Source organism: Atta colombica, unplaced genomic scaffold (genome assembly GCF_001594045.1).
Source record: "Atta colombica isolate Treedump-2 unplaced genomic scaffold, Acol1.0 scaffold9, whole genome shotgun sequence".
Lineage (NCBI taxonomy): Eukaryota > Metazoa > Arthropoda > Insecta > Hymenoptera > Formicidae > Atta > Atta colombica.
Window position 1 is genome coordinate 3,465,849 of NW_017259583.1, and position 25,311 is coordinate 3,491,159.

General features: G+C 33.6%; 2 protein-coding genes across 5 annotated transcripts in view; one reads left to right on the top strand and one right to left on the bottom strand.

The window, feature by feature from the left end:
• The window catches only part of LOC108693463, a 3,049-nt gene extending 914 nt beyond the window's left edge, over positions 1–2,135 (bottom strand). Inside the window, exons 1-4 of the mRNA XM_018202430.1 lie at positions 2,085–2,135; positions 1,321–1,689; positions 851–1,058; positions 168–631 (exon numbers count right to left, since the gene is read on the bottom strand). Of these exons, the coding sequence (XP_018057919.1) occupies positions 168–631; positions 851–1,058; positions 1,321–1,689; positions 2,085–2,108 (1,065 nt within the window). The 5' untranslated portion in view covers positions 2,109–2,135. The remainder of the gene's footprint in view (positions 1–167; positions 632–850; positions 1,059–1,320; positions 1,690–2,084) is intronic.
• LOC108693462 (WD repeat-containing protein 47) overlaps positions 1–25,311 on the top strand; it is a 68,986-nt gene that overhangs the window by 17,653 nt on the left and 26,022 nt on the right. For 2 of the 4 annotated variants that reach the window (XM_018202426.1, XM_018202425.1), the window contains exons 2-6: positions 3,351–4,050; positions 4,910–5,507; positions 5,809–6,160; positions 13,105–13,215; positions 13,608–13,683. In XM_018202426.1, the coding sequence (XP_018057915.1) occupies positions 3,370–4,050; positions 4,910–5,507; positions 5,809–6,160; positions 13,105–13,215; positions 13,608–13,683 (1,818 nt within the window). In that variant the 5' untranslated portion in view covers positions 3,351–3,369. Of the gene's footprint in view, positions 1–3,350; positions 4,051–4,909; positions 5,508–5,808; positions 6,161–10,536; positions 11,172–13,104; positions 13,216–13,607; positions 13,684–19,724; positions 21,464–25,311 lie in introns of those variants that run through there. The other 2 variants (XM_018202429.1, XM_018202427.1) reach the window with 2 other exon arrangements.

Genomic DNA, 25,311 nt, shown 5'->3' on the forward strand with positions numbered 1-25,311 from the left:
GTTGCAAATAGTGATTCTATTAATCAATTTAATTGTGAGATAATTTAAGATTGGAAAATATTTACGTAAAAGATTTCTATTATTCAGTAATAACTAATTAAATTTCTATAAATCGGACAAAAATAATTTCTAATGACATCAAATAAATTATATTAATATGAGAATACCATCTTATACTTATGTAGGAGATTCGCGTATAAAGTCTCCAGTGTTGGAGGCTGAGATGCTGATATGGAAGTATATGATGGAGTATATGTGTGATAGTATTCAGTCCATTGATGTCTCATGTTATCTGATAGGAGTTTATCAAAATTATCTGTCCACTTCGAGGATGCAGTTTTGCTATTATAATTATCATTTGAAGATTCCTTCGGAAATTGTTCAGATTTCATATGTGAAAAAAACTTATTGTTAACAAGATGTGAATTTTTGTCACAATCTTGTTGATTTTCCTGAGAATTCTCATCGAAATTTAACGTGCTCGGATTGGAAGAAAATTGCATAACACCTTGCATTGTGTTTTCCCTTGCATGTTCATCAGAGAACTGTACATTTTGTGGATATATGCCGAATAAACGTGGTGGACCTATTATAGGCTCAATCGTGATCTGACGGTTCTCCACATGCTTATCTGCAATTAAGTAGTTTACATTTAAAGTTCATATTAATATTGATTCATATTAATATGAATTTATATTAATATCGATACATTATAATTTACGTTTGCATTTCATTGGAATTCATATAATGCATATAAATTGGAGTTGCGCGACTTTCGCGGAAATAAATAGTACATAGATATTAAATTATCCTGGAGATATCGAACTTTATTTTTCTTTAAGATATTTACCATTAGTATCAGTAGGCTCTTGTTCTGGAAATAACGAGTCGGTGGCTTTAGGATGTTTATCATCGGTTAAGGGCGACTTCGAGGCCACATCATTGTCATGTGCAACGTTCGCAGATTCACTGGATTTCGTGTTTGTAGAATCGGAGTCAAGTGACCTTCTGTACCGGTGGTAGTGGTGGTAGGGACTACCCCAGTGGTAGTGTCCTATCTGAGGAAATGTCGTTTTAAAGAAATTTTCAATAAGTTATAGGATCAATTTGCATGTACAAGATCAGTAATTATAATTTACTCAAAGAAAAGCTTTTGTAGCATAATAACGTATATATTTATTGCACAAGTCAAATTGATATTAGGTTTTATATTTTTTACTCTTCAAATTAAATGAAATTTAAGATATCAATGATAATAAAATATTGCGAAGTCAAATGAATGAAAAATGATATCAAGTTAACAATGTGATGAGCACTTACCGAAGGTTGTCGATAACCGACGAATACTGAAGGTCGCGAATATCCATGGCTTCCTATCCTTGCATAATGTGGATGGTTCCTTGGTGAAAAATGATGGTACGGTGAATAATGATGAAATGGATGATATGGATAGCCCATCAGATTTGATGAATCTTTGGATTCATAATAGGGATACACCGTTCGAGCACTTTGAAGATACCGCAATTCGTGATTCGGTAATTGTTTCGTGTGATATTGTTCAGTTTGAGAATTTATTCGGTGCGAAGCAGGTTGCGTATAGTATGGATTTTTGCCAGAATGATCATAACCGGGTTGAACGATGACATCAGCAAGTACAACACTTGTTAACGAAATTGCCACTGCTAAGAACTGGAATAATTAAGAAAATTTTATCAGATTGTTTGTGAATAGATATTCACTACGATAGAAATTCAATACGATAGAAATTTGTTCCCTAAAGTATTTATGATATTTATTAAACAGTTTGAAATCATTAAGTGAGATTATATCTCTATAGAGTATTATTCTGCTATATATTATTATTTTTTTAATTTAAAAATTGAATAAAAAACGAAGAATAAAATACACAAAAGAAATAAATGCTTCATTGATCATTATGTATTAATTTCTACAAAATTTTTGCTTAATGTTGATAATATATAGTTTAATATATTAATAGTTTAATTATGAAAAGTTTTAACTTCAGAAATTAAAGGATTATAAAAATGTTAAGTAAATGTAAAATATATATCAGAAAAATTTACTAATTCTCGATACGGAAACATCATGGATTCTTATTGTTCTTGCTGTTCGTCCGAGACTGATACGATTCCTCGGTCTGTCAACTGTAAATACCCATAGAATCGCTGATGTTAGGAATTTCGTATATTCTGTAATTTGAGCAATTTGTGACTACTGAAAAATCGTTCGGGCCAAAAATACGAACGTCATCAAATGTTCTTTAAAAAACTATAGCATTACTCGTATTCGCATTCTGGAAACATCGTTAATGCAAATTGCTACATTTGCTAATTGAAAAAAAGCGCGTTCTCGCGTTATATCGTAAACGGCATGCGTTTGCTTAATAGTTAACTTGCGAAAGAACTGTAACGATCATCACGGTTCGTGTGGATTATTTGATTCGGAACTTCCGTTTATTGTAAAACGCACGCTTATCAAACCCAAATAATGATATGCACGTATGAAATGCACGAAATAGTACTTCCTCGCGAGAGTTCGTTGCACTTCGGGGCCAGCGCACCCGTAGACGTGCCCTGATTATTGTGTAAGTGGATAGTTGGATGCCGAGACGTTGATCTAGACTTCTTTCTCGCTGCGGGCCACTCTGAATATAAATATCACTAAGCAAGCTTTCGTCTGCGTTTTATCGTTATCTCGCGTTATAGCACGCGAAGTTTGAAATCAAGAGGTAAATTCCTGAAGCGATTTCATAATTTCCAGATATTACATAGTAATACCCACTATAGTGATACGGTAATATCGTGTTAAATTATTTCTAATATCTTCTGTAATATTAATATTTTTCAGAATGAAAAATCGTTTTCATAATATTGTATCGCGCTTATATGCGAAGTTTTTAAAGATGGGGAGTTAAAAATTTTCATCTTTATAATTGAATTTTAGATAATGATATCTAATTTTCTCATATTAATATGAAGTTTTCTAAATGAGAAAATTATTTTATGGCAATATACATTCAACTTTTAAAAATCGTAAATGTTATTATTATGAATATTTCAATTTTCTCTACATCTTCACGAAGCTATTGTAACTCGAAAAATCTGAAATATTTTACAGAAATTGGAATGTATTTTTATAAAATAATTCAATAGAAGATGATTTTAAGAGCATTCTATAAAACTTCAATATCAGCATAAAAATTTTTCAATGATTTATTTCTAGATTCTAGATAATTTTTTTACAAAGTATACGTTGATCTCAATGATCTCACTACGATACATGAAGATGAGGCACGATATGTTATTTTATGTTTTAATGAAATGGTTCAGGTTGCGTATTCGGTACGTGATGCCGGCGGCGCATCTGACGCTGCGCGAGGAGGATGTGGTGCGCCTGACCTTGGAGTTCCTCCATAGTCGTGACCTTCACATCTCGCAGCTCTCACTCGAACGCGAGACCGGCGTGATAAACGGCCAGTACAGCGACGATGTGCTTTTCTTGCGCCAGCTGATCCTCGACGGACAATGGGACGACGTGCTCGAGTTCATCCAACCGCTGGAAGCGCTGTCGGATTTCGATATGAGGAAGTTCACGTATTCGATCCTGCGCCACAAATATGTCGAGCTATTGTGCATCAAATCCGAGGCGAACGTTATCGCCGCGGGGACGAACGGCAGCGTCGATAATGCCGTAGAAGAAGTCGTCAAGGTGTTGAGCGACCTCGAAAAAGTCGCGCCTTCTAAGGAGGAGTACAGCAGCCTGTGTCTGTTGCTTACTCTGCCGCGGCTAACAGATCATCTGCAGTACAAAGATTGGAATCCCAGTAATGCGAGGGTGCAATGTTTCCGCGAGGTTCATCCTTTGGTAGAGAAGTTCCTGCCGGGTGATAGGAAGAGTGCCGACTCCGCATATCCAATTACCTCGGCGAAAAACGATCGGCTTATTCAGCTTATTATCAAAGGCATTTTGTACGAATCCTGCGTAAATTATTGTCAAGCGAAAGCTACTGGGTCGAAAGAAAGCGAACAGGTGATTTTCGTCTGTTCTTTTTGCTTTATTTTAATAAAGAATATTGAAAATTTTTCCAAACTACATCAAACTAAAATTATTTTTGCTTTTTATGTAGAGACGTAGATTATATCATTACTTAATAAAATATTAGATAATTTATTTATACGTGTTATATTTACATTTATTCTTATTCTTATATCGTTTCCTTACTTCAAAAGTGACGCAATTAAAAAAATTAAGTTTTTCAAAAAAAGAGCAGAACTATTTTTCAACTTGACAGAAAATTATTGACAATCAAACAATATCGGCAAAAATATACCTTAAAAACGTGATCTAATGTTAATTTTATCATTTTTATTTTATAACTCTTAGAAAATCATTCTTTTTGAGTTGAAAATTTTGATTCTACAATTTCCTACAAAATTATTACAAATCTAGAATAATTTATTATATATATAAAAGTGACATAAATAAAAAAGTATATATCACCAACAGTTTATTTACTTTTATTAGCTAAAATGATTTAAAATAAAACAATTTCTTCTTCTAACTTAGATAAACAAAATTATCTTAACACTAAATGTTCTCTGTAGGAAAATTTTCTTTTTATTTACGAAAAATTTAATATACATCAAAAATATTATAATCCCTTTGAAAACGTTAAAAATAATATAAGTACTGTATGTATTGGATGGACTAAAGTTAAGTTAATTTACTTTTGATGATTGATAGAATAATTTTTACCTAACTCATTCATGATAATAACTCGAAAATTACACTTTTGAGTTATCACTTTTGAAGTAAGGATATATAGTACGCATTTTATTATAGTTTCATTTTGTTTAAATGTTTTATTTCGTACGTCTTCATATTATAGGTAGAGATGAGTTTTTCGAGATTACTGGATGGATCCGTGGGTTTTAGCGATTCGGACTTAAGTTTACTTTCATGGCTTCAAAGTATACCTCCTGAGACGTTCGCTGTACCCTTTGCACAAAGAACCCTGAATGTCGATGTGGAGCGCTTGGAGAGGCCCTCCTTGGAAACTTCGTGGACGGAGCATATGTTGATAACGCCGATCAAACCGAAGACTTTTCCACACAGCGCCATGCCGTTTACTAGGCCGAGATCCGCCGCAGACATGATGTCTCGTAGCTTAGTGCCGGCTTTGGAAGCTGGTCTCGGGCCCAGGAGTCCTAAGAACACATCTATACCATCAGCGGCGCTTATGGCGCTATCCGTCGGCGACGTAAACCCGATGTCCAGGTCGTCGTTCGCTAGCTTCCATTTAACCGGATTCAAAAACAACAAATTAATGAATACTAGCGTCGATAGACTCTTCGAGAATGAGGGTGACGTCTTCCTTAGCTCGAATTATGCCGAATTTCAACAATTACCCTCAATACAAGAAACCGCGATGAATGCTCAACCTAAGGCTCCGCCGAGGACTCGAGGACATTCCAAAAGCCCTGATGGTAAGATTATAAAATATATTTTATATTTATAAATTTTTATAAGTCATTTCGCTTTGTGCACAATAGAATATCATAAATATTAAAAGATTTGAATGAAAAAAATGATAGATCTTTTATCCTAATCATGTAATATATGTTTAACAATATATGTTTGATTATTTCAATTAATTAATTTAATTTTGATTAATTTTATTATTTCCACGACTGATGAATTTATTAAATGTATTGTTCTGTATATATGTATAATTCCATCATATAAAAAGCTAAATTATCTCAAAACTCTATAATTTTTGTAATGTAGGCGTGGAAATGGATCCTTCAGCGACATCCACGCCGGAGCGCAGAGTTGCTGGAAGAGAATCACCGGCGCCTTCAACTGCCAGGAGTTCCAGAAGAGATTCCTTGGCGGAAAAGCCCACGGGAGTTGCAGCTAAAATTACAGACCCATCCTTGATACCGATTAGAGCGATGGTGACTCCTAGCGACAACCTCGAACAAAGTTACAATGGTGGCCTATTTAAAGAATACCAGAAACAGAAGCAAAGGTTGCAGGAGACTATTCAACAAAAGGAAAGGGAGAGGGATGAATTAGTCAGACAATTAGCTGTACCGTTACCTATGCATGTAGCAGATAATAGACTTCAAGGAGAAGGGTGAGTGATTTTTTTTAATTACATTTTATTCAAAAAATAATTTCAACGAAGAATCATAAAGATATGTGATATTTATGATTCTCAAATTGCCAGAAAGATAATATATTTTCGCTTAATGAAGCAGAGAACAAGGGGTTTAAGATATCATGCGATATTTTTTAAATGGTACTATTTAATATATTTAATATATGTACTGTCCGCATATTTAATATATGTACTGTCAGTATATGTCTGCCTACATCGGTCCTGTTGCATCGAATGCACCTAATGAAAAGTTGGAGCTCGTTGCATTCTCCGACAGATGGCGATAGCGAAATGCCTTTGTCGCGTTATTATGGTAAAACGCGTGCTGAGAATAGCAGCTTAGATGTAGACTCCGATGAAGTGATGATTGAAATAGACTGTTACCCTCTCGCGAGAATCGGTAGAAAAAACTCATTTTGACTATTTTGGTTACTTCTAATTTTTCAAGCTAAAAGAGCTCTTAAAGATATTCTCGAAAGATGAATATAAAGATCTGTATAAAATTCATAGAATCAATTATTCCAAAAATCTCTTAAATCATTCAATAATCGTAATATTTAAAATAAATTTGGCAAATTAAAAATTGATTAAATATTTAAAATAACTCATATGAAAAATATTCTAAGAATTCTTCGAAAATTTTAATTTTAATTTTTTTTTTAAATTCAATTAAAAGACTTGAACACATTGAAAAATAAATTGTTCAAATTCCATACTTCCTGTATGGTTTTTTAATGAATATCAGTTCGATTTCAGGAAATAATTTTAATGCTTGTTTATATGCCATTTCGCAATTGATTGAAACAACCTTCGAGAAAGCGAACGTTGCTCGCACAAAGACCAGTAATCGAAATCGGAATTCAATCATGGTTCATTGGCATCAACTGCTGACATCGTGTTCGAACCGGATGCCGGATGCATTTGTACAGCAAAATGGTGACCGTACAATTCCGTTCGTCTCGGTCCTGCCCTATCGATGATTCACGCGCATACCTCCATATTTATTGGCCACATTATTTTATTCATATACGTGATTACATTCTGCAAAGTTGTATATCAACGATTTAAATTTTGCACACTTATCTCGAATTTACAAACGTGTATCACATTATTCATGCTTAAAATCAATGAAAATTTAGAAATAAAATGTGGTAACATGAATTGGAATACAAATTATTAATTAAATTCATTTTATTTATATTTATTTATTTACATACCAATGATTACATTAGTCTAATCAATATTTTTTATAATCCAGATCAAAATCAAAAGATTGCATCACATTCGTAATTTGTAATAAGAATAAAATTATTATCACAGTTTTATTTTTAATTTATGAAATCTTAGCTTAGAGAAGCTAGCTTAAAATATACCTATGAGCACATTACGGGATATTTTCTGAGTAATAATTATTCGTCGTATACTGTTGAATAGTATTTTCATTCGCACTTACGTTTTCATGAACATACTAACGAGACTGGCTAGAGCAATAATGTTGACGTTTTCATGGAATGGATTGAGGAATTAACTCAGAGTCCAAAGGAGTTTCGAGTGTCTGACAGTTCGTTAACGGCGAAATATGGTGTATGATATAGATGGTGGCGTTTCGCGGTCGACGAGATGGAGGCCGAATGAGAGCCCTTGATCCTTCGGCGAGTTCAACAAACGTGGTTATTCTTGATGATTCGCTAGATTTATCGGACGGCGCGTTCTGTTTTTGTTAACGACATATAAAGCCCCTTTTGAAATATCTTTGAAGCATTCTGTCATCTTTCAAAACAATGACATAGCTCGAAAGAAATTTTTACTTTTATGCAAATATTCTTGAATTTATTTTATGACTTTTAAAAAGCGAAAAATTAAAGAGATTCTTATTTAATTCGTCAATAAAATTAAGAAAAAAAATCTATAAAATTATTTTTTAAATGAATGTTTGAAATTAAAATAATTTTTAAATATAAAATTCGAAAAATATAGTTTTTAAAAGCAAATTAATGTGAAAAAAGAAAGTTTTCAAGTATTCAAATAGAATTAGAGGAAAAAGTACATATATTATAATATGCAATATTTTTAGAAAATATCTTTGAAAGGATATAAAGAGTCTCAGAAATATATCGTAAAATTTTTAAAGTTACACATAAGATTGAGATTCATCTGAGATAAGAGCTGTTATTTGTCAGTCTTTTTAATAATTTCATTTCCATTCTTCTATCTATGCTGCACTGTCAAGAATGTCGCGTGGCACAGATATGCTTTTACCATCGATCACGTAAATATAATGTGTCGAATTTCCTTAACTAGGCGAAAAATTGTTTCGACTTGATGGTACATTCTGATGTCAAAGATGAGTCTTCAGATTCCCTTGACATCGCGATCTCGGCGCTGTTCATCCGTTGTAACGCAGCCACCTACTTGCGCGTATACGGCAAGATGCAGCGCGTAATTAGAACGCGTGAGCAGTCGTCATTGGTAACAAACGAGGCTTTGTTGGAATACGAAGTAATCGCGAGCCAGTCTCTCTCTTTTTCTCTCTTTCGTTTGAATTAAAAGCGCCTCGTTAGCATTGAACACTCCAGGTGTTGTGGGTAAAGATGAATAGAAAACAAAATCCGCTTTGAATAACCGTTCTACATCGACAAGTTTATTTGTTGTGTAAATTTTCATGCGATCAAAAGACCAATTAATTACATAATTAAGTTACCAAGCGCGATTATATAATTGTGTAATTAATTTCTTTTATAATTGCCTGCGATATATTATTGTGTAATAAGTAAATTTACGGAAGTATAGAAAAAATTTATTACAAGTTTACGATAAAATATTTTATCAAATACACATATATTTAATATCTATAATTAAAAATATATTAAACAAAATCAAAGATGTGAAAAGAAAATTTTAATAAACAGAATAAAATAATTATTTTTTGATGATGAAATAATTATTATAAAATTATTAATGATTATATTAATTTAATGATTATTTCAACGTACATCAATAATATGTTTATCTTTTTTCAAAACAAATATATAAATAATACATGATATTTGCAAATATATTCGCGCGTAGTGTTGCAATAATATTACTACGAATTTCATATCGCGTAAGCGTAGCCATATGTTTCGAAACGAAATGAGTCATGAAAGTTTGTTGATTGCGAACAAATGTAAGATTGTAATAGGAAAAAACGGGAATTTAGTGCACTGATATTGCTTCAGGATTTCGTGTCGGCAATGTAAAGCTTGATGCGCGGACATGATTTAAGAAAGCAGAACGAAGAATTCCTTTTGCTGACGAGCGAGCTGAACGCTGAACGCCATTTAAAAATTCATAGGAGCTCATATTCGTTGTTGATATAAGGCAGAAAGTGTACGATATGCTGTGAAATTGAGTATAACTCGTGTGTATCATTTTAACTGCGAGAAATAACTGTGAGACGCTTGTAACTTCTGTTTCTTGAAGCGGGACATCTGCCATATGTTCCTCACGCAATTCTGTCGAAAGCGATTATTTGCGCGCTCGATGTTCTTTCGCTCGAAAATTATTATCCAGTTGAAAGTAATAGCTCGATCAAAAAAATTTTACTAGTCCTAATTTTACATCTTTTCTATTACATTTATTGGCTCTCCCCCTCCTCCCTCTAATTTTATTCTCTTTTACATTTACCAGTCTTAATTTTACATCTCTCTTACATTTATATTCTTTTAAATTTTTTGGTACATAAAATATATCTTAATAAAAGTCATCTGGATACCTAAAATATTTACTGATGCCTGTTTCCAATTTATTCTTTATCTTTTTCTAATTCTTTTTTCAGAAAAAGATGAAGAACAAGTTGAACCAAAATTAAAATTAAATTACATTGGCAGAAGTGAATATAAGAGTTCATTAGAATCGTCACGCACATTAAGATTCACATTGTTCAAGCAAACAAATGACAATCAAGATGCATATAAATTAAACTATGAAACTTCTCGCGTAATTTTATTATCTAACGCTTCGTACACATACATTTCTATTTGACTAATCATTTTCAATGTTCATCTCTTAACTTTCTATTTATCAAAATGCATGAAAGAGAGCGAGATGTCGTCACGCTATTTACTCCGTTAAAGGAGCAGACAACAATGTTTTTCTCACCTTATCCAATTTATCTCTACATTTACATTTAAGCTCCCTAAGAGTCCGCAAAACTTTCTACACCTCTCGATGTAAATTGTATCGCGGTTGCGCGCACAGCGACAGCTGATCGCCGCGGATGCACCGTGCATGCAGGCGACCGGAGGGAATCAAAGCAGCCTCTGATAGGCTCGCGATACGCTTTGTTATTACGAGCGGAGTCGCAGCTCCGACAGGCCTGAGCTCAGTCGTGCCTAATGCCGCTGCCAGGCGGAATCATAGTCACCACCACCGTTGCCGCCGCCGCTCTTGCTCCCTCGAGATATTCCACGTCGCGTTAGGCCTCCTGGCCAGCAGTATCGGTTCGGTACCGCCCGCAGCTGCAGCTGCTGCAGCAAACGACATACCGCTGGTTTGTGACTACTCTCGCACGCAAGCTTCAACAGCCAAAACGAAACGAATTCCGCGGCTTCCTGAGCGGTCAAATCGGACCTTTTCTCTCTCGCTCTTTTCTTTTTCGCGTTTTGGAACCGTGTCGATCGTCAAGTGCATTCCGTTGCGACCGCGAGGGACCATCGACCCTCGAGTTTCGCTCGTCGAAAAATCTTTGTCGTGCGAGAAATTGTCCGCGCAAAGGAAACTCCGGATATGTGCGTGACGATGAAGGCGTGAAGACGCATCACGACTCGACGGCGAGAAACGTGCAGGAAGCAATGATTTATCATAAACCGACGACGCCGCGATTCCGCATCGCCGAACGGATCTGCGTGCAGCCTCCTAACAATCGGCCGACTTATAATAAACAGAACAGTCACAGCAGCACGTGCAGTCTTCGGAGCGTCAGTTCCACGCCGCCGTGCATAAGTCGGTAAATATTACTCGTTCGATCGCTCGATGACATTTACCGTAGTATAGTCTACTGACATTCTCGATCAAAATGTCAAACAGATTTTAATTTTTAATAATTTTTAGATATTAATTTTTTTTCTCTTAAAAGTTTCATTAAACGTTTAAAAGGAAAAAATTTTAATAAAGTTTACGATTCAGATTCAATAAATGTTTAATAGTTATTTTAAAAACCGCCTATTGTTGATCTAATCCAATTTCTTAACAATCTATTTTCAAATAAACTACAGCTGTTGTTTTTAAAAAAGATTTGAAGATTTAATCAACCGATGTTATTTAATAATAATAAATAAAACTGTAAAACTGTAAAACGCTTATTTTAGATTGATATGATATGATAAATATTATTTATGACGTCACATAATCTGCGAATATATTTTTCTAATCCCTGAAACTTTTAGAGTAAAATCTTACTTTTAAAGGTTGAAAATTGAGCCACTCTTTTTCAAGTCTGGCTCAATTTTCACTTTTATAGAGTGAGATTCCGCTCCAAAAACTTTAAAGAGTATGCATATATTTATCGATTAATGATTTTCAAATATTAATTGATTACCATGATTTCCATGAATATGGCTCAATCGTACTTATTGTGTTGTATAACATATAAGCCGCCACTTGCTCAGCAAAGATGCAACTTGCTGAGCTTGTGAAGCTATGCTCATGTCGCATCGGAAAACGTTACCTCGATTGAGAACGCAGCACGCGCCGTGATGCAGCGCGATTTTGTATAACGGTAACGAAAACTGAGCCATCGCGCGATGATCGACTGAAGAGATTGTTTCAGTGATTTAGAGAATGTCGGATTGTAAATCATCTGTATGTACTAAACCGTTACGTTGAAAAAACTGACAGCTCCTTTGCGACTAAACGCCATTATGGAATTAGTTCACCTCTAAGTGTAAGTAACAATTATGTCGATTCTCGCGATTGATAATAAATGCGTGAAATTTCGAGAAAATAAAGAAATTTTACAAACATTAAGTCTCACGAGAGAGATAATGCTTATGAATTATTACATGTCGTTCATGCACGTCGCATTATTTGAGATTACATTTGTGATGATACTTAATCCGTTGTTCGTGCCTTTCTGGATGGCAGGCAAGTCTAACAATAAGTTCGCAGAGGTCAACATGGACCAACGTTTTTCCATGTTAGAACGTTTTTCCATGTTAGAACTCGGAGGGTGACAACGAATCCCTAATAAATCATGTCTCGCTTGAGTAATAGCTCGGGTTGAGAAAGGTCTCGTGACTTCTTAGACTTCTTCATTTCTGTTTCTGTAGAAAATCCCGGTCATGGCTAATTCCCAAGCCTATTCTTTAGAAAAAGGATAGATGTTAACAGGATACAAATAATAAATTATTTATATCTAATGATTCGATAGAGAAACTCTTTATGCCTGAGAAGCAAAAACAAATAAATAATCTGTAACATATAAATGTTTTAATAAAAAATTATCTCTTACAATATATATTTTATCTTTTTTAATCAAAACTTTTAAAATATAAAAAATTTTAGATTATTTTATCTTTAAAATTTTATGGATCCACATTTATTTAATTTATCTTGAAAATTATGATTAAGCTTTTTCTAGGCTTTTGCTTAAAAAGAAAAAGATTAATCTTAGATCCTGTGCTTCTTAGATTTAGACGTGTTTTACGTATAGCTAGTTATACGTAGCTGTTACGTGTAAATGAATAGCTGGATTTATGCCGACTTAATAGTGAGATCGCTGGAATATATCAGCGGAAACGAGAGATTAATAAGTGATAGATGATCGCGTATAAATACCACCAACCATAAAGTCCTCGTACCTTAAGAAAATTTATGATTGCGTGTGATGAAACTTGATTGCCGTCGAGAATTATCGTTCGTATTTGTTCTGGCATTTGTAGGATAAAGCAGCCTTTGGGAAGTAAAGGACCTTCACCCGTTCACACGAGTGCACCTGTTCGATCTGGAATCCAGTCACCGAAGCCTACGATCAATGGATCGGATCCAATCGCGTAAGTTTTCAGTCACATCGTATAAAAAACTCCGCTGCAACAAATACATGAAAATTTATAGAGAGATATTAAATGACACAAGACCTCTTTCAGAGGCATTGCGTCATTTAATATCGGTACATTTATAGTATAAATCGAAATAATTTTTTTTCCTGCTTTCTAAAACAAATTTTCTCTAATCCCTCGTTTTACTAGAAGTATTCTATAAATGATAAAATTAATTTTCATTTTCTTTTATTATTATTTATATTATTTATATATTTTTTAAAATTATATATTTTTAAAAATATTTTTACGTATATTTTTATCTTTTCCAGAAAGTTTATGATCTCATTTATTTTCAAAATATAGTGTAAAAATGTTTTAAGTTAGTCATATTGGATTCTTTGCAGGAGGCAAAACTTGGTATCAAGTGGCATTTACGATTCAAGAGTGCCGGAAGGACATTACGATGTCATCAAACCGAAGGTAAGTCAATTTTTAAATACCATCTATATCATCGTATTTTTGCGTCGCTGTCTATACACGATTCGCGGCTTACTTTCCTTTTTCCAAGACTATAATAAGACTAAAAGTATGTTTACGTGCATAGTGACATTTAATACGGATGTCACTGGGTTATCATATAACAAGCATAAATCATTAATATCGACTACTCTGAGTTATATGATCGTTTTATTATCACGTGTATAGTAACGTTGTCCCATTGCAAAAAAATGTACATTGACTTGGCACTAGTACACCGTACGTACTTTCTATATTCTGTCTTTTCATATTTTCTACAAACTTTGATGTAAAAGCTGTAATACATTTATAGTGTCGTCCGTAATTCATTAGAGAAACTTGCCTTCCACATTTTCCTTGAATTGATCGAGATAGCACAAGCACATAAAATCAATCTATATCTCTCTACATCGCTTCCGGTATAATTTAGAGAAGATTTTAAGATCGTTATCTTGCTATTTTTACACTGAGTAAGAACATAATGTTCAATATAAAAGACAAATGCGCCGATAAAGTCAACGGGATATGTTCGCATTAAATCTGTGAATAGAAACTCCGCTCAGTTTGTATAACAACATATTAGAATAAAATAGATGCATCATGCTTCATAAATTTTATTGAGCATTGAACTGAAGTATATTTCATACTAACATAGATATACCAGAGAATAAAAATTTAAATTTATGATATTCTAGTATCTTTCTAACAGATTATATTTTTTTATAGATAGTCGTTATTAATATATTATTTATTTCGCAACTTGTACAATTATTTCTTGTTATATAAGTCTTTCATCTTCATCAATTGACTGTCTACATTTTTAGTTTAATTTTCTTCGTTATTGATTAGTTCTGGTTATCAAGAAATTGTCAATTAAACGCTGCAATTGCCTCAATTGCCAATTAACTATCGGATAATCTTCTATATGCCCTTTCACTTGACTCGATAGATATTATTTCTCGTACCTTTCATTCCACTTTGCTCGTAAACTCATTTTCTCAAAACATATTTTATATTAAATATTCATGATTTTTTCAGTTTAGTTTAATTAATTATTCAATACATGTTTATTTGTGCAATTTTTTAATTTGTTTATTTTGTCGAAAATCAGTAGATATGATAAAATCGCTTCTGAATTTCTTATACTTAATAGTGATTTATTGCGTCAAATTTTTTTTTATAAAATTTGAATACGCGTGACATTCGTGTCCAATGTTCACGTACAATACGAAATTACGCATTTCCGCGCCGGATAAAACAACAATAGCGATCGGCACGGAGTTAGCCGAAAATTTGCATGTCAATTGCTTTTTCTATCTCCGATGGCGGAAATGACCCAGCGATAAAAAAAATCAAAGAGCAACTCGTTTACCATGAATAGAAGAGGCAAATAATTAGATGATATTAAACATGTCTGTAAAATTCGGCTATCATTCGGTTACTAATTTACGCGAATATGCTTGAGGGAAATATATTTGAAGGAAATAATGTTAAATAATGATGATTTAATAGTTGACTTCCATTTATCATGTTCTGTTCTTGTATCATTTCTGTGCATTTCGTACCTATCGGTTTAAGATTCTGGAGAATTCATATAGAGAGTTGGTTTAGAAATTATTCATATTTAATAATTTTAACTTGCAGCAAGAAAATATTTTTTGCTAATTATCGAGCTAAAATGAAATATATATAATAAATGAAACGCGAGCGTTATAAATTAATTTGGTTTGAACGTACGAAATGAATCAGATTATTTTTATTACTAATTATATCCCTAATTATACCCCTCAAAAAAAACGATACTGCAATAAAATTGTGTTACGATAAGAATCGAAAAGCTTATTCTCGTACGAAAAAATATCACTACTCTGGATTCAGTGGCCTCGTTATTGACGTGATTGCATTATGCAATGCAATAATTTCATGGAAATGTCGTGACATCAGCTAGGTGTGGGTAATCGCAATAAACGCGTTTTATAGATTCCCGATATGATTACTTCTTAAACTTCGAAGAAATGCTACGATTTCCGTGCATTTGATGTATTTTATTGATATTTATCGATTTTACATTACTGAATTCTTAGGTTGTTTATTGGTCATTTGTTCTGCGAGAGAAGACAAGTTACGCACATCTTGATAAAGTTATCTAGACCTTTTTTTTCTTTATTCGCCATATATTCCCGACAACGATGCAATATATCAAACTGTCAGAATAGTGCGGAAACTACGACAACTGTAACCGAAGATTGAAATGTTGCGCTTCTGCGTAAGTGTGTCGGCGACATTGTAGTTTATCGGCTCCCTAGTTTCACCCGTTTGTCTTTGTACGATTTAGCGAATTGCGAATCGACTATGAAAGTTCATGTTGACATGCCTCGCGTTATGAGAATATCTATCCGCGTTCTACATTCAATCCCCGTAAGGCCTCTAAGGCCTTCACGTCGTAAATGCGATGACAGCGGTGTGTTTGATTCTTATATTAATAAAGTCAAGTCAGCTGCGAGAGAGCAATTTCTCTTGGTGAAAATTTAATGACAAGATTTGCACATTATCTCTACTTATTTTTAATCGTTAAACATTTAATATTAAAAATTTCAACAATAATTTTCTTTTAATAATTCATTTATATTATATTTCTCTTTTAGTAACTTTTTAGTAATTAAATGTCTATTTAGCGTCATTTTAATCAGATTTATTATATATTTAATCATTAATATAATATTTTAATTTTAAACGCTAATTATTAGGAAATAAGTTTTTAAACGATTAATCTTCTACGACTAAATCGCAACGGCTATTGCAAAAATCTAATGAGATCTTCATACACCTACATTCGAAATTCTAATGTCCATTCTCGTTAAAAGTTAGATTATATCATGCTATGACGCAGCTGCAGAATGTAAATTACATCGCACGCTTAAGAGCACCAATATTATCATCTGTTGTTCACAATTGGAGGAAGCATCGTGTTATTGACAGAAACGGTACTATCGCGTGGGTGCTCCTTCTGAGATTTTTCGACGCATTATGTTCTATCGTCATCTGAGAGTTACGTAGAGGCTACCTCATGGTCGTCGATGGTTGCACGGAGGGAGGTCGAGCCGAGCTGAGTTAGATGAATTAGCCTAATCAAGCTTTAAGTTCTTTTAAGATGGATTTGACAAGCATTCTAAATAGACATAACAATTGTGGTAATGTTAACTCACTGCCGATGTAACGCGACACCAGTGTTTGCGAGCATGTCACTTTTTCAAGAGGGAATATACCCTTTCCAATACGCGAAGCAAAGTCGTTATTTACCTTCGATCGTCAAGGTGAACCGGAATAGGCTTCTTCGTGTAGGTGTCAAAGAGAAGCCGAGTAACTCGATAACCTGCAAATACATGCACACACATTTCATGCTGACAATACGTGATTTGTAAACCGATCGACAGTCGTGATAAAATTTTATAATCGTGGCGCTACTTAGCGATGATTCTGCTTTCGAAGGTATAAACACTACATCAAATATCGGCTTGATATTAGGCACAAAATGTTGAGAATATTGAATTACGGCATTAAACATGCCTGTATTTTAATTATAAATTATAAATTAATTATATATTCAATATAGTTAACATAAGATATTTATACGAATTTTACTCTGAAAAATGTGCTATAAATTGATGCTTGTTGTCTCTCGTCTAATTGCTCGTTTAATTTCTTTTTCGTAACAATAACTGCTCATCTCAGTCAATATCGTACGTTACTTCATGTCCATAAGCTATCATCATATATTTTTATTCACGTGTTAAATGATTTACTAATGCATATGTTCATCAAAATTAATAAGCATAAAGAATTAATGTTCATATAATATTAATTAAAATTTTGTGAATTTTAAATTTTACATTTTTTAAATTCGAAATCTGCAAATTAAAATTTTTTAAATTAAAATATAAATAAATTATCATGTAAATAGTAATTGTCTTCGATTGTAATTTTTGAAAAATACATACAGGTATAGTATTAGAAAATAAGTATAGCATAACAATATCTGCAGTGTTCTAATATCATAAAAGTGTGACAAAGTTAAATACTTTCATTAATTATGATTAATATTAAGCGTGGGAAAAAGTTCGTGGCATTTTTCCCGTTACATCTAATGGGAAAAACGCCACGAATTTTTTCCCATACCTAATACAACCAAAACATACATATTTGTAGCAATTTTAGTATATTTAATTAATTCTCTTTTGGAACAAATTACTTATTAATGCAGTTTGCTCTATTCTAATTGTTTGCTAATTCTTTTTTACATAATGCCTTAGAAAGCATAATTTGATCTTAGAATATTGTTCGAATATAATTTGTGGTGCATTGTAATCTTTATTAACAGAAATTATATTTGCTTGATTGCGATATGTCGTCAGTACGTAAATACACTTGCAATCTGTGTTGTTGCTTTATAGAGTATAACGCAATTGCGGCTCCATCTCGTTGACTACATGAAAGAACGTTTCCGTTCACCAGATACCATGCTCGCAAATCATTCTTCTGCTTTTAATCCGGAGATGGCGCTAACTATAATTACGGTCACCAATAAAAAAAAACTTTATATATGAATGTATTAGTTATTATGATCATGAAAAGATCAATTAATTTGACGATGTATTTTATATGAAAGTTTTTTTTGTATTCCAATTTTATTCAAAGTGAAAGTATAATACTATTATGTGATATATTTCGAGATGTATATCTTGTCGAGAGTCTATGATATGAAGGAAATAATGCAAAATTATAATTTATGTGAAATTAGCAGCAATGCGAAAAGAAATTTTATATATTTAATTAATATTAATTAAAAATTAATTTCATTTCTTTTTTAATTTCCATTTTTTATTTTCATATACTTATATTTCTTCGCCAATCCCGGATTATATTTTATAATTTGATTTTAATTTATATAATATAATTGTATAATATAATTATACAATTTTATATAATATAATTTGATTTTTGTATTTGTGTTAATTTTTATTTCCATTTATATTCCTATAATAGGAATTCTTCGTATTTTACATGAAAAGATAATACTATTGCTTAAAAGCATGATGCCGATTGATGTTTACATTGGTTAAAGATGAGTCACTTACCATTCTAGTTTACAATACTCTGCAACACAAGTGTTTTTTCTTTAGCATATCGTTTAGCCAGTTCGAGTGTTTTATCTCAAGATATTAATTTTTTTTATTTCGTTATATATAATACATTTTATATCTTCTACAATTACTTATCTTTTTTGATTATAAGGAAGATAAATACCGACACTTAATATAATTGCACTTTAATATAATTTTGTCTTTTCTTTTTTTCGATTCCATTTATCTTATTTACCTAGTCTTGCTCTGAAGATTATGTATCTAACATTTAAAAATAATCGCTCTATTATGTATAATCTATTCTCCAATTGATTGATTGATAGAATTGATTTAATCAGTTGTTAGGATTAGAAATATTCTGGAATATACAATATTTTATATACGTATAGATATAAAAATATTTCTATAATAAATTTATTATGTGGCATTTGACACGATCTTTTCAAAATCGTATTTTTGTGAATCTTTTTTATTTTTCGATAAATAATTGAGTTGACGAAATCTAATCAAGTTTAATCTATCTGAAGAATGAAGATAGAAATCATGAAGAAGGAAATCGCGATTGTGACTCTTTACACAGGATATGCATGATGTGAGTTAAGATAGGTTTAATGACATACAGGCATGTTTATCGAGCATCGTTCGTCGAGTTTGGTAAGCTGGACTTTATAGTGACGTTAGCGTGTCTTCGTTAGCGACCTTATTCCGCAATGTGTCAAGGTCATATTGACAGTTCCCTCGCAATTTTGCGCGACAAACCCAGTTGGTTTGACCTAATATGGATACTTCGCTTTTGAACGAATGGCACTGGTTTGGTGGGGATCTCCGCATGGCGGAGAGCTCCTTCCGAGGCACCGGGTCTTTCACGTACCGCGGTACTCCAGTACCTCATCAGACGTGTGTTACGTCGCACACGCATTTTCATATCGTTACAATCGCTCTCCCACTACGCTGCCGGGCATGCCGGTTACTTAACGAGCCGCGAAGGTAGAATCGAAGATCGCCAATCCCTTCACGTGATCTCGAACTGTAAGTACAGAATCAAACGGATATAAGTATTGCAAATTAAATTTATCTCGTAACCTCATCTGTATGAAATCGTGACATTACGGAATTGCTAATAATTCTCGGTATAAAACAGAACACTTTTGTTGCTATAAAAACGTATATACGCGAGCAAGCTGCTGAAATTCGTTGAAACGTAATAAGAGAATGTGGTTGGAAAAATTTCGAGAAATGAAATAATACATGGAAGATTTTTTCCCCGTTATCGAATAAAGTTCTAAGCCATTCAAGAGGTTATTGCTGTTATGGTAATGCAGGAGCATTATTATGACGGAATATATGGTCAATGAACATTAAGAACAAGACGAAATATCTCTCTTAACTTACATCGGGGTCAAGAAGTGTTTTTGTGAGCTAATTAACATCCTAGTATCCGTTAAAATCACTAGGCGAGACAATCCGAACGGACAAATTCCTATAAAAGTGTCTCGAACAATTATGTGGTGCACGACCGGAGCGCGGAAATTGTGTACCTACAAGGTCGAAGACTAGATCGAGAAGAGAAAGGATTCTATAATCTCTAATTGAGTTCACATTTTGAAAAAATATTTTCTGATAATCTCACAATGTCAACGTCGGCACACCAGCAAGCGGCTATACGTCGTCTTGAGGAACTTTTCAGAGATGTTAAATTGGAGCAACTGCAAAACAATCCTGAATTAATCAAACACGAGATTAAAATCGACAAATGCTGTGAGGTGCACGGCAAGCACGCGAAAGAGAACTGTTGGAACCGCAGAGGCTCTCTTGGTAATCTACATCACGCGACTAGGAAGGATTCTTTTGGACGTCATGACTCTTATAGTTATTCTGCCACGTCTCCCACTGGAAGAGGTTCGCTGAATATACCGATGTCGCCGCCTAAGAGAGAACTGCACCCCTCGACTTTTCCCAGTACTCTAAGAAAAAATCCTTTGGGATCATCTATGAGCGCTATCAACAACAGGAAGGATCTTTTTTCAAACACTATCGGCGGGTCATCTTTGCGAAAAGATCCTGTAGGTCGATCCATGGGCTGTCTTAGGAAGGACACCATATCAAGCTATAATTCTCCATTGCGACGGGATTACGTGGCGAAGTCGATGACGAATCTCCAGCGACTGACGACTACGCGGCGTGACGCTGCTCCGAACTTGGCAAGCCTCTTTGCGACTTCCGTGGATCCCCATGCGAATCTAAGGACCGGATTGAACTCATCGAATGGAGATCTGAAGGCGCGTACTTATTCCAACGGGAATTTGAAAAGCTGCCTCGCCGGTTCCAGCGGGAATCTGAGAAGCCATCTAAACGTGACTTTGAGCGGCGATCCGTCATCGATAAATTCAATCTCGGGCAGCCTCAGAAGGCCTGACACCAAGTCCGCGATGCCGCTTTCTAGTGGCAGACGAGGTTCGTACGACCGGAGGAGACTCTCCACGGATTCTTTGGATAACCTGAAGAGAAACTCGTGGGATCCAGGTCGCAGAAGTTCCTCAGGCTCCTCGGGCGGATGGGATGATCCGATTTGGGAGGAAGGAAGCTTCGGTGGTATCGACCAGGTAATAACAAGTTCTGTTTTTGTCTCGAGAGAGAAAGAGAGAGAGAGAGAGAGAGAGAGAGAGAGAGAGAGAGAGAGAGAGATCATGTGAAAGGCCGCTGATGATGCCATCGATAAGTAGAAAAGCTGAGTAAGATATGCGATAATATCGCTTTTATAGCACTCTTAAATAGATATGATTATGAAAGTTGATCAACAAATATCGTTCGCATGAAAAGGATTTGTCGTGTACTGTTATTTCTGTGATAAAAATATTTGTTATCTAATGCCGTAGGATATATGAAAAGCACTTCTATCATATTTACAACGTTCAACATTGTGCGAATTATCTTGCGTTATTTTCCATTCCCACGACAAGAAAATAAAGTTGGCTTGTCAGTTAGAGATACTTACTTAGCTAGATCGTTGCACGACAGCGAGTAAAAATTTATCGGTCCTTGTTAGGCGATCCTATGTACACGAGTGACTCGCACTGACGCGTGGGAAAATCTCGAGATCCGTTAATACATACACTAAATATTAGGTTGCAGAATGTATCTACCGAAACAGTTACACCGTGTAACTCACTCTTCGACAACTGAAGGTACTGGAGTCCGTGGAAAAATGTTAGAGAATCTGCCAGATTTTGCAAATTGATCCCATATCTAGAAATATTCTACATGGATCCATGCATTTTGCGATGTAGATCGCAAACCGATAAAATTTAATTGATAATCTCAATTTACATTTCTATGGAATGAAAGAAATGTACGCTTATTCATACACTGCCATGAATAAGCATTGTGAGATGATTTTTGTATGTTTGTGATATTGAACTCCAGACTCATCAAAATTATACCGGTTTTAATTCCCGCTTTCTTTCTCGATTAAACTAACTACATTGCATTTTTTAAATAGCTCTGAAGTATTTTTTTCTGATTGACTTTTTCACGATATTGAATGTTTTTAAGTTTTGTCGGTAAGTTGATTCCACGTAACACTGAAGGGGATAAGCAATTCCGATACGTGCTTACGTCATCGACATGCCTTGCAAGGTATGAGAGTATCACGCAGTGTTAGTCATCGAAACATTACAATAGTGTCTCAGTACAGATAGGGTAAATACATCAATATCGCCTTAAGTTTTCATATAATTAAATTCAATTTGTTCTCAAGAATCATTAATTATCATATTCATTATCATTTTTATTATCACGTAAAAGAATCACTGAAATTATTTTTAAAAGTAAAATACTGCACATGAATATTTGCTACAATTTATTATGTAATTGTAGAAAATTTATTATATAATTTATTACGTAATTGTAGAAAAAAATATATTAAAATTCAACTCGGATAATTTCATTTTGATAAAAGAAGATCGAATTTTTTATAATTATTTTTTATTTAAAGATATGATTTATTTAAAGATTTATTTAAAGATAAGATATAATGTTGTATTACGTAAAAACGTAAAAGATTAAAAGAATTCTGTAGAATTATGTCGGCACAATATTTTCGATATTTACCTTCGACAAATTACTATATAATTACTGGATAAAAAATAATAAAGGTTAAACCAGTTATTTAACCGTTTTTTTTTGTTTTGTAAATACGTCGGCTTTTACATTATTACGGTGCTTACATTCTCTGTTTGCCCTGTAGGTAATGGATCCGCGCATTTCCTGAAACAAATTCCCTGTGCAGGTACAACCTACGCATAGCGTCCGGCCGTGAGCGGTTAGCCTACACACTCGCTCCAGCGATAATTCACATTTTTGCGGACAGATCCCCCTTATTCCCTCCCATTTCCTTCCTCTGGTCACTCGGTTTTTCTATATAACACGAGAATTATCGCGTGTACATACACACATACACAATCCATATCGAGCGTTGGTGCGCTCGATATGGTCGGCTTCCGAACACAAGAGTTTAAAGTAGCCTATTGCATCACTATTAGTTCATCGTAAATTTACATCTGCGACGCTGCAACTTTTCGCATATACATGAATTTATATACATGAATTAATATAACAATGCCAAAAAAATCTATGATAAACTAAACTTTTTCAAGAAATTAAATTTAAGTTACGACGCTTTACAGATAAAGATTTTTTGTTTATCTTTTAATATCTTTTTTTGATATCTTTTTTTGTAAAAGATATAAGATAAAAGATATAGATTTATTTATCATTATATTTCCTTTATTCGGAATAAATTTCTATTTTTTTAAAGTAGATATGAAGTTAATTTTTTAATATCTTTTTAAATATTGCTGATTGATAAATCATGTATTAAGAACATATAAAGAAAAAAAATATTTCGTTTGTCTAATGCATTTATATCGTTCTATTGATGAAAGGATATGTCGTGCTCTATGCTACGCCAAAATTCCTCAATCCGATCTGCGGCTGCACGTGCACGATGCATTTTACCTATATACATGCAGTTTCACGGTCGACGAGCACGTGCGATTTTCCGCGTGTCATACGGTTCCGGAACTGTTCCGTCTCACGGTACGACGACATCTAAGATGATTGACCGATCACCGTTTTGGTACCGTTATGAAAAATTGACTCTTATTGGCGTATCTACAAACTGATCAAAATTGACCCACAGGAGGACGTTCGTGTGTCACGCACGTCCACAGTATTGCAACAGTTTTCGCATAATAAAAAATGAATAGTAGCCGGAAGCGAGCAACTAGGTAAATCGTAATAATTTTGCAATAAATGCAACAAATTGGTTGTAAAAATTAGACTCTCCTTTACATTTTAATTTTCAACTTCGGTGACTCAGATACGTATCATGCAGCAATGATAGTGAATGATCTAATAGGAACACGGAAGAGCACTTTAAATTATCTGCGGAAAAGGATATTGATAGAATAATCAAGAAGTTTTTTTATATGAAGTAGAAATTATTTGTTAGATAGCTTGGAATTTTCTCTCTACAGGAATTGTACACAATTTCAATCCTTGTAGAGATCTTTACAAAACCTTGTACAAAAACTTGTAGAGATTTCCTATAGAATTCCTATAGAATTTTACATTTTAAAATTATTGAAAATATTAAACACGTATATCAACGATAATAATTAATAATAATGAATAAATAAATAAACAATTAATAATAATATAAACAATTTATATATATATAGCAGTTTATCAAATTGAAAGCAGATCAAATATATTTGATACGAAAGAATATAAGAAAAATTTATGTGTCCAAAAATCATAACGTATGCTAATTACTAATTTTTGTAATTTTCACAAATTAGTGTTACTAATCTAAGTTTATCTTCTTATAGAAATAAATTCTTCATGTTTTTTCCGTAAATATTTACGTAAAAATGATAATCCTTTATATTTAATCAAGATGTAGATTTAATCAAAAATGGTAATCCTTTATATTTAATCAAGGTATAGATTTAATCAAGATATAGATTTAAATGATTTGAAATCTATAGAAATGGAAAGTTCTCTTCTCGATTTATTTCATTCGGAATGTTCAGGGGACTGCGCTCTTTAAGACTGAAGACTAGAATCACTCACGTTCCATTCACATTCGATTCAAGTAGGTAGGGTCATTCACTCTGCTATTGTCAGCCAGACACTCAGCTAGGCCGGTATCTATCTACCGCGAGTGTTAATTTCCGAATATCTCAGTGTGACCTTGCAAAAATTCCGATCTCGAAGAGCGTTACTTGTTTCTAATCGTCATGCGAGGACTACCATGTTTTGAGAAAAAGTTATTTCCATATTTCATGTGGACGAGTCGAATTGGTTACGAATCTCTCTCGGATGGTGCGATGGATTCTTTGGAATTTCGGGTGAGAAAACTTCGAAATCTTCGTCTCTCTCTCTATAT